Source organism: Odontomachus brunneus, unplaced genomic scaffold (assembly GCF_010583005.1).
Source record: "Odontomachus brunneus isolate Ranch 3 - 2012 unplaced genomic scaffold, Obru_v1 Obru_scaffold_261, whole genome shotgun sequence".
Classification (NCBI taxonomy): domain Eukaryota; kingdom Metazoa; phylum Arthropoda; class Insecta; order Hymenoptera; family Formicidae; genus Odontomachus; species Odontomachus brunneus.
In genome coordinates this window covers 11,778-30,474 of record NW_022639711.1, presented here as the reverse complement: position 1 = coordinate 30,474, position 18,697 = coordinate 11,778, and the positions used below count along the sequence as shown (strand labels likewise).

The following is an 18,697-nucleotide window of genomic DNA, read 5'->3' as shown; positions in this document are numbered from 1 at the left end:
TTTTTTTTTTTTTTTTTTTTTTTAATGAACGATGTCTCCGTGCGTTCCTGCCGGTTATTCGATCGTTCGATCTCAAATAGTATAATAAATAAAGGGCGAAGAAAGAGATACTGAGAAAAATGTTTAGTATTTGTAATTATGATCACATAAAAAAATAATTACCATAATTACTATAATAGAGAAATAATTACTATAAATTATGATCGAGAGAACTGTTTTTTATATATTAAATTCTGCTATAAAATGTTAGTGACAATAATCTTGCATTGCTTCACTACAAAAACATGGTTGAGGCCAAAAGTAACTATAATTTTAGTTAGGTCAACCATTTTTTTTCTCAGTGTAATAGGAGCTTTTGCACACGAATTGCCATAATTATTATTCTATTTTACATTCATAATTATAATTGTAATTAAATTATAATTAAATTAAAATTTTAGTGACAAGCACGAGAGACGCGAAATTTAACTAAAAGACCAATCGGGACATTTATGCAATTTAGACAAAGAGAAAAGCGAGAGGTAAATTTGACTGTAAATAGAAGTTTCCAGGACCTTTCTTGACTCGTTGAAATTCCGATTATTTCCGCCTACGTGGTCAATCTCAGCAGTACTTGTGTCTTTTTCTAAAGTGTGTAAGCCTCGAGCAATACACGGATTGATTTTTCAGTTTCATATTTTTTAACTTTACGTTTCACGTTTACGATTACGGCTATTCCTACGCAAAGCTGTCAACTATCCTCGCGTTTTTCAATGTCGCGTTACCTCGTCTCCGATCGACTTCGAGTCCTATTCCTGCCCTCCGCGATGCGATTATCGATACTCCTGCGGAGATAAAGAAAAAAACACTCTGTCGCGCGACACGACGGACGTTGAACGATCACCAGCTGCGCGACATCGTCCTCCTTATAATCCCGTGGCCGATTAACACGTGGCGGGAGACGGCACGAACGCAGCACGACGCGCACATGCACCGCGTCGCGATCGCAGATGCGACTGGCGCAGGGACGCGCTTTTAACGACGAGCCGCGCGAATCAACGAGAAAGACGATCGTTTGATCCGCGGCTGCTTTTTCGTGGGCGCTGCCAGGTGCAGCTCGGCTCCCTCGGGGACGCACGCAATTGCAGCGCCCGATATAAACGCGAACGACGTATGCACGTGTTGTCAGGGTCGTCCCGACCCCTCGCGCCCTGTCTTCTCCGCGGAGAAAGACCGTAGAATGCTGCGACGTCGCGGCTCCGCGAGTTATGCATCCTCAATGAATGCTCTATGAAGGTTTGCACCGTGAGACTCCCGTCGCCTTGTACGCGTGGTTATAAAGTCCAGCTGTTGCATTGAGTCATGTATGGCGCGATTTGTCGAGCTTGATGCGCGGGAATCGCCAGTTTGAATTGCTAATTCCAACGTCAAATGTCGCGTTAGTCACGAAGTTTGGTTCGACGTTTTCAGATTAAATTATTGTGTTCATCGCAACGGACTCAAATATCGCGTAAGTGAAGAAATTTATCTCAATATTTCGAGTTACACTTAACTTTATTGCGTTTATCGTCGAACTCAAACGTCAAATATCGCCTCGGCTAGCAGATTTTGTTTGGTTTTTTCTGTCAAGTCTGATTTCATCGAAAACAGATTAATCATCGACCAAGTAATCACTATTGTTGTTTGTGACTCTTTGCCAATTTTCTCGCAGCATTTATATATGTCGACGAAGGCCGACAACCGAGCCAAAGTTTCTGACTTATCTAATCAATGAAGCGACAGTAATCAGCAAAATTGTTCTAATCTCGAGACAAATGAGAATAGTTTCGAGACAAGCGAGGGTTCGCCGATCGTTACACAGTTGAAAGCTACTGAAACAACAATCGATCGCCGATTATTCCATGTTACATTACGGGAGAACTGTCGCGAGCTTCAGTTTGAATAATCTAATGCGTCCTACGTAACGCCCGCGTCCCGGAATTACCGTATTTCATTCTGCAAGTGGATCGATCTCCGCTACGTTATCAGAGATACGTCGTTAGAGAACGGTGCGTGGTAAAGGGGATCATCTTCGATATATCAATCACCGATTAAAACGTAGTTCGCGCCGCTAGTGTTTCCTCTTTCAAGATCCCTCCTCGTCAATTTAGGACGAGCGAGGTCGTCCGACAGAATGTCAAGATCGTGTCTCCTCTTGTCGAACTCGTTGTCGACCGCCGATTATGAGCCGCCAAGTGGATAATTACCGCGATACTATTACCCGTAGCTTGTACCCACGTACGGGACCTCCGCGTAATGAACGACCTGTTTGTCCGAGCTGTGTCTCTATAATGGAGGAAGGGTGGTTCGATTAACGGGCGCAGAGAGTATGATCATTGTTTAATGTTCGCCGGAGTACTCGCTTCGTCCGCTGAAAAACGCATGTTCTCAATTGCTTCTCCGTTTCATCACACGCCTCTTTCTCCTCCTTTCATTCCGCTTTTTTCTTGATATCGTCACGTTCATTCGCATTTCAGTTCACATCTAAGTCATTTGTAATTATTATATATATATATATATATATATATATATATATATATATATATAAATTCATAAACAAGCAAAACTTACGGGAATGCGTTATATATCTTTCTATATGTATATCTATAAGAACATGTTTGTTAAAACTTCGAATTTCCGTGAAATTTTATTATACAGATAACTTTAGTGGCAATATAATCAAATATACGAGACGTCAAGCGTAGGGAAAGTCGAGGCAGATGGAAATGTTGGATTACTCACGGTGAGCACTCGGTCGTATATTAAAATCGGTGAGTTTACTTGTGCTAAAAATATCTCTGGCGGAAAGCACACAGTCGGAAGATCCCTTCCACTATTAAAAAATTTTATATCGTATTTCCTGCAGAGAAAAATATCAATGCGGCCAAAAGAGGAATTGCTTAGTTTACCTTTTTTCTCTTAAGTAGTGGTTTTTTTGGACAAAGAATATTTTCATGATAATAGTCTCAAAATATGCTCATAAAAAAAAGCTGATCAATTCAAAAGCTATTTAAGAGAAGAATTTTATAATATTCTCTTTACAAGAATATTATAAAACCATGTCTAAGAAAAAACTGGCTCAACTCTGTGTAGGTAAATTTTAATTTGGTGTTCTTCATTAAAATATTAACTACTACATTAAATATTAAATTTACTAGGATTCAAAGAATGTATTTTAAATAAATCTGATACTTATGATATGAGCTTATGATAAGTTTGCGGATTCATTAATCTGCGGAATACTTGAAACAAGCAACATTCAGTTGTATGCAGTATTTTTTTCTGTACGTAGATTTGTGTCTTGCTTCGAGGCTATGTATATTTTCCCGAAATGCGTTGGTCGTATCCAATTAATGGGCTTCATTTGAATTTATCCGAGTCATAGCGCGTGGGACAGTTTCCGGTGACTCGTCATCGAATAAATCAACGGCGATTTCATAAAGGCGCGCAATCGCACTTGCTGCACCGGCGGTAGTCCTCTTAATTGGCGTGTAAATCATTAAGCCGCTTCACGTTTCATCACATCGTGCCCCCGTGTCTGCTTATCGATCCAGGATATTGCGCCCGTACTTTGTAATCAGCGTCAATGAATCCCGACGTGAAGCTGCTACGGCTTCACTCTGAGTTAATGACCGGTCGAGTCGAGCAGGATCTTTCGATCCTGCACGTATTGACAGAGAGGAAACAGACTTTTGCCCGTAAAGTCGGAAATGGCCTGTTCAAACATTATGAATTCAACTCTCACGCTGAGGAAATAATGACGTGATAAGTGTCAAGATATTTTGAGAAATTGGCACGTTCGATTCTCGCGGTGTTTGGTCTGAAGAAAGAGGAGGTGGATCTCAAGGTTCGTGGCATCTGACGTGCGGAGAATAGGTGTCGGCGACGTGGAAATGTGACAGGCATCTCGCAAGCGCCACGCTCGGTGCATTGCGCCGCGCTTCCGGTTTCGCGGGAGTGAGCGAACGAATTCGGACGAGGAAGCGAATGATGCATGATGATCAGCCGCGGAGGTCGGCGGACGGGCCAATGAGAGCATTAACGAGCGACAACAACGTCAAATGAAAAAGTCCTTGTGATACAGACACTTTTCCGCGGACCACCAACTCCGACGCGCAATGATAAGTGCGGCGATAATTGACGGCGCAATGACGAAAATGACCGCGAGTTGAAAACATCGTTCGTTCGCCAATCCATTAATTACGTAATTGAGACGATTCCAATTTAAAGATGATCAACACACGCACGCACACGTATGCAAACAAAACGCTTCGTATCGCTCATCGATTGTCGCGATTGGCCAATAAATATCAGCGTCGAACGCTCTCGAAATTTGCGACGTAATAATTACTAATCTCGAGTGCCGTTCAAGAACGGCAATGATGCGACAATTGTTGTTATGTTCGATAAACAAACCGTTGAAAACCTCTAATGAACATCAAGGAATTTAGAAGTAACTGACAAAAAGAGAGAGAAAGAGTAATGATTTTATTAATTTTTAATTTAAGCTCAAATTTACATCTTTAAATCGTTCATGTGTGTTACGCGAATATTTATTATAATATTGTTGATCTCAATCACGTGTCGTTAAATGCTTCTAGAACCGTTATTATGGAATATCTTGAACAATCCTCTTAGGCCTGTATTAATAATCGTTAAAACTTGTCTCGCGTGAGACACAGATTTAAATTTAGAATTAGATTGAGTTTTCCAGTTTGAAGCACGTGATATACGTGACATTGTATTTGCAAGCGTGATCCTACTGAAAAAATCATATCAAACTCTAAACTTAAATACGATTTTGTACTTCGTGTTGTTTTCTTCTTTTTTATTTTGTGCATTAAGATCTAGCTGTTTTGTTGAATAAATAAATAAATAAATAAATAAATAATTAATTAAAAGTTTATTAAAGGAACACGCTTTGTTCGACGCGAGAAACACATCAACCCGCGGGAAGAAGCACGTGTCGCATAAAATATGGACTTTAAACAACCTGTTAAAACACCATCTGCGCACCAAGGTCGGTAACTATCCAGGATCGCCGAACTACGCTGTGATTTTTTAATTTCCACCAGCCATTTATTCATAGCATGAAAAATTCGTACTCCTTGCGCGAGATCCGTTATCGTAACTTTTTCGAATATTCACACGTTCTCACGCTTTTTTCTCGCGAGCACATTCGACGATAACAATTTCGCGAAAGGGCCGAGTTCCTCAACGTGAAAACGACCTCGCCGGCCTCGCTGGCCTCGCGGCTTGCAAATGGCTCTGCATCGAAAATACATTTTTCACCTTGCGCCACGCTTCCGGCGAGGTAACGATGAATGAAACGCGTCTCGGCATTAGAGCAGACGTTAATGGCGTGAAAAATTCTCCACCGGCCACTTTCACGCCTCGTCGATGCGAAAGCAAGAGAGGGGTGGTCGGGCGGGTGGCTTGTCGGTAGGTGAAAGTATCTATTACATAAATACATGATGGACGTGTTTTTCTCGAATAATAGCTCGTTATCGCGATATTCAAGGTAGCCGTTATCGTCGACGTCTGTGTACAACGTGAGAATATCTTTGCACCGAAAGAAACCACGTAGATTGTATCATATCGTAGCTGTGAGAGCTCAGTCGGAAAAATCGTCGAGCTACGGAGCCGTGACAGCCGGATCTAATTCGTGCAGCCACTTGGCTAAAATTCGAGTGCCGCTAAACATTTCCTCAGCCATTGCCCCTCGCCCTGCAATTTCACGTGCTTTGTCTGCTCGATCAGCCGTTGCTGCTTTACACACGTTTGCGTCGCGAACGTTCCGCGCTCTCTAACCAGCTAGAAAGTCGGAGCCGAAATCTTGGCTTCGATACGGAACGTAGGGAGGTGCCGTCTATCTGTTCACACAAACGCCGTCATGTGAAAACGATCACGACATCGATAATGAGTCAATTTACTTCGCAAATGTAACGTGTGTACTTTGGTGCGCGAAAACATTGCACGGACAGTTGAGCGAAACTGCCAAGCAAACGCTAAGGAAGATTGATTCGTCGTGTCGACCTGACATCATAATACGTTAATTTTTAACGACCGATTCGCCGAGTAATTTGTCATTCAAATGGAGATCGCGACTTCTGGCACGCATCTGACGATCGGCATGCTACACAGCAGCAGACCAGACGTCGTTTGCTTTCGCTCGGCTATGCCGCGATTACATTATGCATGTAATCCGAGTGATAATGAGATCACCACTAGACGGCTGACTTTCCTCGAAGAGCCGAGTGTTTAATCGTAGCACACGTAGACCAAATCGATCAATCGTACGATATTAGCCGTGAAGCGAACTGATGAATAACAGATAAGTTCCGACAGGCGATCAGCACTCACGCCCACATGTGAGGCCGCACGTGTGTACACAACTGATGATACGTTTATCCTCGCGTCTAATAGTTTACTGGAATTCGAGGAGTGAAATTTGGCGAACAGAGAATCGGCAAGAGAGGGCATGACAGAAAGCGATTGGAAACGATGAACGATAGGCGGGAGCAATCGGCGGAAAACGCGCCGAACGATATTTCCACCGTAATCACACTTTACGAGCCGGGACCATTGTTTGCACGATGTCACGTAATTCCACGCACGTGTGATCTGAGTCTCCTACGCAAAAAATGTATATTGCATTTTGAGTAAATGTTACTTGTGTTGATATACAAACACTTTTATATATCCGTAAAAATCCGTAAAAATCACAAATTCATCACGAGCATGAAATCGTAGTAAGCATTCTTATCAAGAATACACAATTAAAACAAATTCAGTTTACTTGCTATATAAAGTCGAACAACACTTCTTCTTGGATAAAGTTATATGATGTTATCGTAAAGTTATATGATATTCTTATAAAGAAAATAAATTCTTCTTTTGACTACACAATAATGAACTTTCTGAAAATTTACGATGAGTATACTCAAAGATTATTATTAAGAACATGTTCTTTGCTGGAAATAATCTTTCGAAGAAAGAAAATAAATTGAGTAGTCATTTTTCTTAGCAATAGAATGATATTTTCCTCTGTGTAAGATCAATAATAACGTGAGCTAAATTCACGTTGACAGGAGTCACGTGAAGCAGATGTCATGACATCAAATTGGTAAAGAACCTCTTTCTAATTGTCAACTTGTATTCCTTGCAGCTGTTTGAAACGATTTTCCCTTTTCTTTGCCTGCCATTTTTTGTCGATTATTAGCCTGAATATAACGTCGAGTCATACACGGGACTATCTCCCTTAATTACTTCCACTGATTATTCACGTATTAATAAATCGCACTCAGTGAACGCGAATATGGTGAATAATATAAAATAAATCTTGACGTGGCAAATCTTTCGCAGTATCTTATTACGCTGTTATGTAAACCGTTTAATTAAACGGAGAATAGCAGACGCGCAAGAATCAGAATAATTTTATAAAATGTTGCACGCGCAAAATAAATCGGGCCACTGTTTAACTATTTTGAATTACTTTGTTCGAGTTAAAGTGTTAATAGGATGAGATCAGGAAGAGAGAGTGAAGTGTCCAGATTTCCTGTAGTGGCCTATATTTTCCGCAAAGTTGTGGAGAGAGTAACTATGCAAAATTTGGTCCAGATCGGTCAAAGGGTTTAGGAGTTCCTAGGGAACGTATAGACAGACAGACAAATATTTTCTCTCTGTTTTATATATATAATAAAAAAGAGAAAGAGAAAAAAGAAAGCTAGTCACAAAGTAGACATATAGTGTCTCGCGGCGAAGCGCGGGGGATGGAAAACCAAAGACTAATCGATTATCGTTCTAAATACCAGTGGGACTTTCATGCACCTCTGGCACATTAAAGAGGTCAGAGGTTGACTATCTCTGGACCGACCGTTACTTTCTAATAACCTCGCTCTTTTTCCCGCCTTTCGCGAAATAAACTTAAAACCGTATCAGCGCGTAATTTCCACAACGAGAGTCGTATAATCTTCTTTTTATTTAATGGGACGAAAATTTGTATCTTGACACCAATATCTGCACAATTTACGTTGCATACTCTCTTTTTCTCTCTTTCTCTCTTTCTCTCTCTCTCTCTCTCTCCCTCTTACGTGCGCGAGCGACTGAAATTTCAATCTAGCACTTGTCCAACGCGACAGCGAGGCCGTTTATTCGCCATTTCCCGCAATTTTAAAATTCACTTCTCGATGCACCGTGTTTAAAAATCTCCAGACGCGACGAATTTTGTTTTGATGAATATCTTGGCGCGTACGTTTGGAAGCTTCCGAATTTTTTCTCCGCATATTCCGATTGTTTTGAAAATAACCGAATTCCGAACAATCAGTCCTGAACAATCAATTTTACCGAGATTTTTGAAAAATTTTCCTCCATTACGATTCATTAATCCAATATTTCAATTTTCTCGCGATAACGAGTGTGTTTATCGGACGGGAGTTGGGGTCATATCTTTTTTTTTCTTTTTTTCTTGCTTTATATCTTTATTGCGAAAAACGACACATTGGACTCGTCTTTCCTTTTTCTCAGGATTGTTTGAAAGCCGCGCCGTCCAACGTGTGTCTTTCGCCAACGTGCGCTTTATCACGCGCGGATAGCGAACTCGAGCGAGCACGAGAGTCGACACGCGGGTCAAGTGTGATTCAGAATCACCCCATTTATTTTTTGCATTATCTTTTCTCGGCTTACTACTCGTCCCCCACGACCTATGAATCCGATGATCTCGACCGCTCTCTGCTGCTGGCGATTTCCGTAGATCTCCTCCGGATCTATCGGGACCACCAGCCGCGCCGCCGTTCCTCGGCTCGAACTAATCGTCTTCCGCTTAATTGAGCGTTGTTCATTGACTCGATACACGCTTTTGAATTCGCGCTGATGTCCCACTTTATTTGCGCGCGGAAAACAATATCACGATAAAACACGACCATGTTATTCGGCAATTCGGCCGCTTATTTCGAAAGTTATGCGAACGCGTGACTAGAGAATCCCGACGGTCAATGTATCGTCGTGGAAGTCGCGAATTCGTGATACGTGTGAGAGATAGAGAGAGGGTATTTGGGTATTCCCGCCGCGAGAGCGACGCGGGACTCGATGCTGCAATATTTGGATATTTTGTTCGAAGACAACCAGTCAATACCGGTCTCTTATCTAAATCGAAAGCGATAATGTTGCGCAATAAAAAGTAATATAATAATGAGTGCTTGCAACAATATGAACGCGTGTACCTGTGTGCGTGCAAACAACTTCAGCCGGTAGACAGATGTCACACGCACTTCGGAAGCAAGTTTAATTGCCTCGTGAATAATTTGAATTTCTTTCACGTGTGTGCATGTTTGCGTTGTTTTCGAGACGACCGACCCTTGCTGCTACAAGGACGATTATCATCGTCGTCCACGCGGCTGGAAATTATCGACGCTGCGTCGACTTTCGTTTCTGCATGCTTTCTTTCTCCTTTTATTTTGCAAAGAAGATGTAGTGATCGCGATTCGGTCGGTTAGAGCGCGACGAACAATCGCACGGCGAACTCGCGCGTTAACCTTTTGCACAGTGATTTTATCGTGAGATCACCTATTAGAATCAAATCATAGCTTTAGGCATAGTATCTCTTGGATTGTCATTCTAGATATGCGATATGAATATTTTCTCTCCGTGTGATAATACTTTTCCTCTTCTAAAGAATTCCGAAACTCATGTTTGTACAAAAAAGAGTTAAAAATTGTTATTGGACATTATTTTCACCAAGATTCTGACGTCATGACCGAGATAGCCGCGGCGAGGCCGATACACAGAGTAGCTCCAATCGCCGAATTTGAACAAGCCAGGGCTGATTTTTTCTTTTTTTTATTAGGTTCGCTGCCCCGATAAAATGATAATTGTTGTACGTAGAATCGAGCACATATAAACGCAGATAAGAGAATCCACGCGTCATTCGGGTCAAAGTGCAGGTCAACTCGTGATCAACCGGTCGGCTACATACATTGACGGGGAGGGGGCGGGAGGGAGGCAGGAAGGAGGGGAGAAGAAGAGTAATTATTCTCTCGTGATTTTTCTATCAGTGGATCGCGCAATGTATATGAAAAAAAAAGAAGAATGAATTCCTTCCAATGCGGCCGTCCGAGCGTAGTGATGTTGGCGTCTCGCGGACAGCAGTCCGTCGGGTGCTGTGACTGACACGAGGACGCACCGACCGCGTGCGTATCGGAATTAAATGCAACCTTTCGTGCGACGAAAAATGGGCAGACTGCTGATTAGCGCAGTCGATTACAAATTGCTCGGGCGGTCGTCTAATTTGCCGTGACGTGTGTCCATTACTACAACATCCATTTCAAATTACCTTGCGTCAAATTCTCAGCGCGTATATTTCTATAAAGTGAGCGCGCGCATAATATGCAATTGAATTCTTGGTGACGTTCACCGAGCGATACTCACGAAACGCACATTTGCGTCGCGTAAATTGAATTTTTCTAGTGTAAACAGTGAGTTTTTTAGTCGTAGCGAAACGTAATATCGCAACTTGCACCGTCGACCGTGCTATCGATGACACTTGTGGCCGTACCGTTTCTTTTCTCTGTTTTCGTTCTCCCTTACCCAGAGAGGTTGAGAAATCTCCCCGGAAAATTTTGTCGCGAGACATGTATATATATATATATATATATAATATATATATATGTATATATATATATGTGTGTATATACATATATATATATATATATATATATATATATATATATACATATATACATATATATATATTTCGTCTCTCTAAATTGATTCAATACGCTTTACCTGTTATCAGTACCAATACACCACGTGCAGCAAGATGCTACTCCAACGTTTTCACAGTACTCGTCGGAATCGCCGACATCGAATGTATCGGAAGTCTTGAACAAACAAATCGTGACCCAATATAAATGCGATGAGACGCGCGATAGTGCGCGCGAATCAACGAGTGGAAAGAAAATCCACGGTGACGGTCTCGTCACTTTTTATCCGACCTGCACTTGTGAATCGGCCAATTTTATCTGCGAGTGCAGCCGTTCCAGTGGCTGATGAATCACGCGTACGATGCAAATTAATACACACGACAACATCACGTTATTAACTATTAATTATCTGTTAATCGATTCGAACGATCGAGCGTAACACGGTAATGAATTTTCATTCTCGCCTCCGCAACCTCGCGAAATGCACATAATTTCCTTGTCGCTTGAATTATTACAGTCATTACCATCGCGTATTATTCTCTCTCTTTCTCTCTCTCTCTCTCTCTCTCTCTCTCTCTCTCTCTCTCTCTCCTCTTCTCTCTTCTCTGTCTACATTTACTCTTTTGGAACTAATAATAACCGCTTGATAATAATACGCAATAATAATAATATGCAACAAAATTGTGCGAATTACAAAGTTGCCTCCAGGACGCGAATATCATTAGGGAAGATCGTACTTGTGGCAATGCGTAACTTCTTGGAGCTCCATCGGCGGTTGCACCCGAAGGGACCGGGCATTCATGATCTTTCACGTGTAACACAACGGAAAATGCACTTTTAACCGCGACGTTAGACGATGGTGATCCTCATGACGAAGTCGCGAATAAATAAAGAGACGCGCGTGGGTGCTGCAGTGTGTGTGCGATCGATCGACCTGTGCTCTCCCTTCTTCTCCCTTGATCTTTCTTTCTCTCTGTCTTTCTCTCTCTCTCTCTCTCTCTCTCTCTCTCTCTCTCTCTCTCTCTGTCTCTCTCTGTTCTTTTCATTCACTAACACATACGACTACGTACGCACGTCTACACACCGCGATGCACGTCGGCGGACTGTTTACCAGCGTCGCCACAGGCCAGATGTTAGCTTCCGATCGCGATCCTCTCCTCGGCATCACCGCGGTGGCCGACGATCGGCCAGTAGCTGCGACCAGTCGTTGGCTGGCAGCAGCGCGGAGACAGTCGGACACGACAGTCATCCGGTGATTCTGATAAGGAAACTCCGCCCAGATAGCGTCGAGATACGCTCCGAGAACCCGGTCAGCTTGTCGCGCGGGAGGTGGGGAATCGTCATTTTGTCACTTCGCGGGACGACGATGAGAGTCGAAATAGTGACAGAACGAGCTCACTGTCAGCCTCGTCCGGGGCGACCGTTTCGGGGACTCGAGTTTCGAAACAAGAAATATCAGAGGGTACGAAGAGTTGCAGCAGCCGTAGGAGTGCGCTCGCGTTGATTTGAATGTCGACGCTTCGACGTCTCTAACGAGGATGATTTAGTAGGGGTGCGTTGATGACGCGTCTGGAATTTTCCGAAGCGACCCCGCGAGAGTCACGCGGCAATTAGAAGAAAATATTTGTCGGCTTTTCTGGGAAACTTGTGACGCGCTCCCAATTTAATGATCGTCGGCGCGCGGAATTCGGACGACGCGCAGCAAGCAAATAATATTATTTTACGTTATGTGTACACACATATACGCTTTAATCGTTACGATATTGAGTTACGTCACGTAGCTTTGACTCCATATAATACGGAGTTGGACCGCTTTCGATAATCGATTTTTTTTTTTCATTTTTTTTGTCTCTTTTTTCGTTACTTCGTTTTTGTTATTAAGAGTTTTGTTATTAAATGTCATTAAGAGCCGTGGCACACGGAAAAACTTAAGCAGTAAGACGTAAGCAGTAAGCAAATTGACCAATCACAGTCGTTGATTCTTGGGCCGTAAGAAGAATCAATGACTGTGATTGGTCAATTTTCTTACTGCTTAAGTTTTTCTGTGTGCCACCAGTTTAAATGTTATTATCATGAAAATAGCTCTCGTGGTTCGATGAGCAGCCAGACGTGTCGAGCAAAGCGTGTTGAAATTTGCACATGTTTTTCTAATCGCACGCGTATACCTAGTGTATATCGCGTGTGTCGGTTACGTCATCATGTTTATCGTATTGTAAACACGCGCCTTTTATTATACAAATCATACTCCGCGATAGATGACGTTGTCGCATTGGAAATCATTATTACACACTGTCGTGATAATGGATTGTATGGATTATAATGGAACGTATCGCTGCGAGGATACGCTGCGTTGCCTTGTAAAAAACTCATACACAGACACGTAAATATAGCAGGGAGACTGCGTGAGCAATTTCAAAGAAAGAATAGATTCGCATGTTATACAGTTCTGTACTAGAAACATGCATCGCGCTTTTCATTTTAGAGTACGAATTTTCTTGAGGCTGTGTATACTCAAGTTGAAATTTTAGCACTTTTGACCTGAACTTTCTAACATTTACTCTGAAGGATATGTTAAATACACATGGAAACTAGTCTTACATGGAGCCTCTAAATCGTGAAAAACGCACGCAATGTCGCTTGTGAGCTCTGAAGAGTATCTTTCTGTGATGAGATAGAATCTCATCTTTCGGTGTCAGATAGAATCGAAGAAGATAGATATAGGCTTCAGAATATCAAAAGTAGGCGTTAAATAGGATATTATTGAAGTCGAAAGGTCGAGAAAGATAAGAAAATTTCGGCTCGAATAAAAGAGGATCCTCTAAGAATAAGATTATATTTGTTTGAATGTAGCATTTACAAGAATGGGTTTCCCTAATTATTTCGGTGCACAAATAGCACATATTTCTCAATATGTAGACGAAGAATTTAGCACATCGTCGACGCTACTAAATGATCGTTATCAATGATCAGAGTCTTGGTCGACATTATATATCACGGGAACTTACACACCTGTCTCATAAATATTTTATCGTCGACATGAATATTGAATATTGTATTTACGGCGGGTCACACCCACAAGGGACCGATGAATTTGTTTAATTGTCCACCACGTATCTAGAAATCGTTTTATCATATCTGTGCATATTCATGAGCCGAACCAATCGGTACGTGCCGAGTTACTCCGTAATGGCCGTATAATAAAGTATTTTTGAAAAGTGCGTCGATCAACAAAGACTGCTCGAATTATGAAGCTTATCTGCAATCGCTTTGCGAGATAAAGCTTATTAATACATAATTATACATATTTTTTATTATATCACGGTATTAGTACACGTGTCTTTCGATTTTGTGCCGGCGAAATTAATCGTTTAATCTTCTTCTCTTTTAATACCGTTCACGCTTTTCGCGATCCAGATTTGCGCGTCAAAATCGCGCTTACGAGAAAGCTACACGCGAACTGCCACGTAACAACGGGAAAATCAATATTCGGCGGATCGAAGAGGTCCCTCAGTCATTCCGCGAGTTTATCTCATTTCTTTCCGCCTCACCACTCCGCGGGCGCTCGTTTGAAAGTTTCTTATTATGCAAATCCTCGGCTCTATCGCACCTCGAGGTCGCGCTTGCTTTTTTGCGGAAACGAGCGACGCGAACCGCCGGCAACCGGAGGCAGCTAGTTGATGCCGATCCGGGGATAATTCGGCCGTAATTAGGCGCAGACGCTTTTTCGCGTGTCAGATAAAAGCGCTGGAGGGAAAACAGGCCGTTCGGCGTTATCGGGTCACAACGCAGTTGTGAATATGTAAAGAACGGTGCGTGGCCGCGCAAAGGAACGGCCAATTGTCGCCGTTGTTGCGAAGCTCAAACGGACCAGCACACGACACGCTGTCTAGCGGGATCGAATAATGCCGCTGCAAGTGTCGCATGTGCGGCGGGTATTGTGTACGCGATATGTACGCACAAGGTGCTTCGCAATTACGTTCTCCCTACTACTTCCGTCGCTCTCTTCTCGAATTGTCGAGTGATTCTTTTTCCGACTCTTCTCGTCGAAAGGAACGTTGATAATACATCTCGTGTGGCGGCAGTGTTATGCCCTTGTCACACTGGTAATTGGCGACTGCTGTGTTCGCATTTGCGCCCACGATTGTCTCCTGACCAATCAGAAAGCAATTGGATCAGTGTCGAAGAGACAATCATAGACGCAAATGCGAACGCAAATGCAATCATGGTATTACGTTATTCAGTTCTCGACTTAATTGTTCGTTTGCGCGCATCGCGAATAAGAGAAGAGAATGGTTTGTAATTATAAGAGACGATGTGTACAAAGTGCCCTCGCTTTGCTTGATAAAGATTCCGATGAAATATTCATCGAAAACATCCCGTGTCGATTTTCTCGTAGTGGGAATTCCACGCAAAGACTCATGCATCTTTCATCCTACAGGGCAATCTTTCCTAAAGGGACGAGATCTTTCGTAACAGATATATTTCTCCGATAAAGCGTTTAATGAACTTTCTGCTTCAATGAGGCCACGATCAGTGCGCAACGCGAGATCAAATTGTCCGCGCGCTCGGAATTTCACTCCGGCGGATCTCATAAATATGTCTTGAAACGCTAAATATAATTAAATTTCCCTTCACCAAGGACATTTCATTTTCTCCCATTAGTGAAAACTTTCACTAAGGAGGAAGTCGAGCCTCCCGAGTATATCCACTGGTCTCGAGTGAAGCGGAGGAGTTTTCATTCTTTATAGCGAACGCCTCCCGCTCTCAAGTAACGTCTGTTTAGACACCGTGGGCCTTTTTAGAGCCAATCAGTACGCACTAAAGACTCATAAATAGTGTTTCGTGCCTACTGCCGGCACGTCATTTTCCTCGTTATCTCTCGGCTCGATCTTCTTGTCCGACGATAAGTTGGAGCAAAGGGTTTGCATGCCCTAAATTGCACGCGAGCCTAATCTAATGTGTGCCTGGCGCGAACGCGAACAATGAGATGACGTTTGATTTCAGTCGGCATGTAATGTGCTTATAGCGGTAGCCGCCAAATTTTTCCAAAACTTTTACCTCACTTTAATTACGTTTTTTGTTTTTCGATATCACGCGATCTTAACACGCATGGCATCAAAGATTGATTGAAAATGGATTCATCATTTCTGATTTCTTTTCGTTTTATGTGTGCTATATTCTTTAGCATTCTTAGATACATATAATTATAATTATGATGGTGGTTATAAAAATATCTGGTATTTTTTTTTATTTACTTAATGTTTATTTTTGACAACCCCTAAAAGAAAGAAATTTGTGAAATTATTCTACGTAATTTATACCAGATATCTTCGTCTTTGATTGTTAACATGTGAATGTTTCCGCTTTGATTCTGCATGCAAGATTTCTCTCTCTCTCTCTCTCTCTCTCTCTCTCTCTTTCTTTTTCTCTCTCTTTATGGAGGTATCTCTCCTTTTAATAATTATAAAAAAATATTGCGCAATAACTCGATTTATTTTCAGCTCGAACGAGATTAACGTATTAAAAAATTAGTTAACAACGTACAGTGGCATTGTCTCGAGCGTGAATTTCCTGTGCATACATTCATATAACACGTCGCAATAATGCGCTTCGAGTACCGAAGCTGGCGCTGGCGCTGAAATTCCCGCGTGTTCGCCATTCAACAAATATCAACAACAATATCGTGATAATGTTTCACTCATACTATCACTCGTGCGCGCACGCTACTTGATGAGACGTCAGCGCTTACTGTATACAAGACGCGAACGGTACTGCAGCATGTGTGGGCGCGCGCGCATACACACACATACATGTACATATACACGTACACAGCCTCTCAAAACTTCGTACACACACTTGTACTTACCTCCTGATTTACCAGCAGTCTCGAATGCACCCTGACCGTGACTTCCTTTCCCTTCCGATTCGATCACGTTCTATCAGACAGCCCGCATAGCCGCACGCAGGAAATCGCACTTTATGCACGCGGGATAGGAATCGACTCTTTTTTCCTCCCGAACACCGGCGCCGGTAGTCTTCGATGCTCTTTAATTAAAACGCTCCAGCGCGATACTCTCATGCGCGACGTCTCGAAGATTTCATGCTAGAAAAGATTGGAAATAGAAAAAAAGGTCAGAGAGCGTAAATTTCCCATTGCTCGAAACAAACTCGTCTCGTTATTTACTAATGAGCGGGATGAAAAGAAGAAAAAAGTTAAGAGAAAGGAGGAATGAAATGAAATTATTTACAGCAGTGGGACAAAATGTTCTCTAATGTTGAAGCACTTTCATTAACGTGAAAAGTCACGCTGAAAAATATCTCGATTCGAGTCTGTTTTGATATCGAGTTATGAATTTCGTCAAGAAACTTCCAAGTCAAGAAACTTCCAGTCGTGAAAAATTGTTCGCTAATTGATTTCGTGGCAAGTGTCGAAAAAGATATATTTCTTCCTTTATTTTTATTCCCTTGATATTAATACCTCGCGAAAAGCTTCATCTCGAATGCCTCATCGCGGATGCAAGATGAATGAGGTTATTTTCGAGCCGTTCGTTCTCGCGAATAAAGAGAGGGATCTCCTCGACTTGTCATCGAAAAATTATTAAGACATCTCGTTATAAACTCGTTATAAACTCTTTCTCTCTCTCTCCTACGTCTATAACGAGTTCAATAATGATCGTGGCTCCCCTTTGAGAAATATCACCACGTGATCGCGATTGAAGCGGAATCCTATATATAGAGACGTTAACGAAGAGAGAATTTGAGGTCGAAAATGGCAGGTTTCGAAGCTCCGCGCGACCTGTATACCTGCGTGTTCACCGACGTCGTTCAGAATCGCATTCACCTTGACCCACCGACTGCGAAATGCAGGCGCGAATGCCGTCTATAAAAAGCCGCGCGTTACAAATTCATGAAACCTTTCCTTCCCCCTTCCCTTCCGCCCAATCGTTCGCACACAGCTACAATTGTCGCGAGGTAGAACGATCGAACGTCTCGCCCTTCGCGACCCATCGTCAGACGCACGTACAGTCGAGCACTTTCTCCGTGACTCTCACATAACAATTCTTACGAGTCCCCGATAGTTTACGATAATAATGTGTAAAAGCGGGTTAAATACATCTGCCATATTGAATACGCACGCACGCATATACATATATACACACGGAGAGAATATTATAGTTGTTTCTTTCATATAAATTCTTTTCAATTTTACTATGTTTTTAGTAGTCCAGGAATAGACTCAGTGTGGTCAATCTTTGCTAAGGAATATAGTGAATTTCACTAGAGATATTGCAAGTATTTTAATAATACATTTCAGTTCCTAAAATGTAAGTAACACATATGAAATAAAAGAGTAGAGAATTACTGCAGAATGTTGATCTATCTTTCAATTACAAAGTCCTATAATAATATTTATTATAAAATTCTCTTCGTATATACATACAGATAGACTTTCATGATTGTCACCACATAAAACAATTTATAGTGAAACTCTAGAATTATTTTAATTATATTTATAAAGCAAGTATACTGTTATTAATTATAAAATTTATATTATACAATATTTACAATATAAACTTTTTGTTATATTAATATAGCAACAAATTTACTGAAAGTTGCACTAGTTTTTATATTACATTTATAATATATTGTTTGGGGAAAATTTTGATAATCTCTTTTCGTATTTCTATTTTATCATTTTATGTAGTAAACACGAGTGCAATCTGATCAATTATAAGGGATTCAACATTGCTGAATTTAATACGCTTTAATACGCGATTTAATACGCTTAAAGTTGCTATAAAGTTTACGTACATTAGTCTATCGGGATATATATATATATATATATATATATATATATATATATTTTTTTTTTTTTTTTTTTTTTAATCCTTATACTACATCTTTTCTGAAAAGTTACAAAAAACTAAAACAGTTTTCAAGCATATAGCTTTTTTGTGATTAAGAAAATTTCTGTTTGG

At 41.5% G+C, this 18,697-nt stretch overlaps 1 protein-coding gene across 16 annotated transcripts in view; it reads right to left on the bottom strand.

Annotated features, from left to right (window-relative positions):
• LOC116852890 (sodium bicarbonate cotransporter 3) overlaps positions 1 to 18,697 on the bottom strand; it is a 72,401-nt gene that overhangs the window by 50,416 nt on the left and 3,288 nt on the right. For 12 of the 16 annotated variants that reach the window (XR_004379871.1, XR_004379872.1, XM_032833652.1 and 9 more), the window contains exon 1: positions 11,789 to 11,982. Coding sequence is in view for 11 of the 16 variants with exons in the window: in XM_032833652.1 (XP_032689543.1) it covers positions 11,789 to 11,967 (179 nt within the window). In the remaining 5 variants the exon portion in view is untranslated. Of the gene's footprint in view, positions 1 to 764; positions 901 to 11,455; positions 11,983 to 16,584; positions 16,822 to 18,697 lie in introns of those variants that run through there. The other 4 variants (XM_032833663.1, XM_032833664.1, XM_032833658.1 and 1 more) reach the window with 4 other exon arrangements.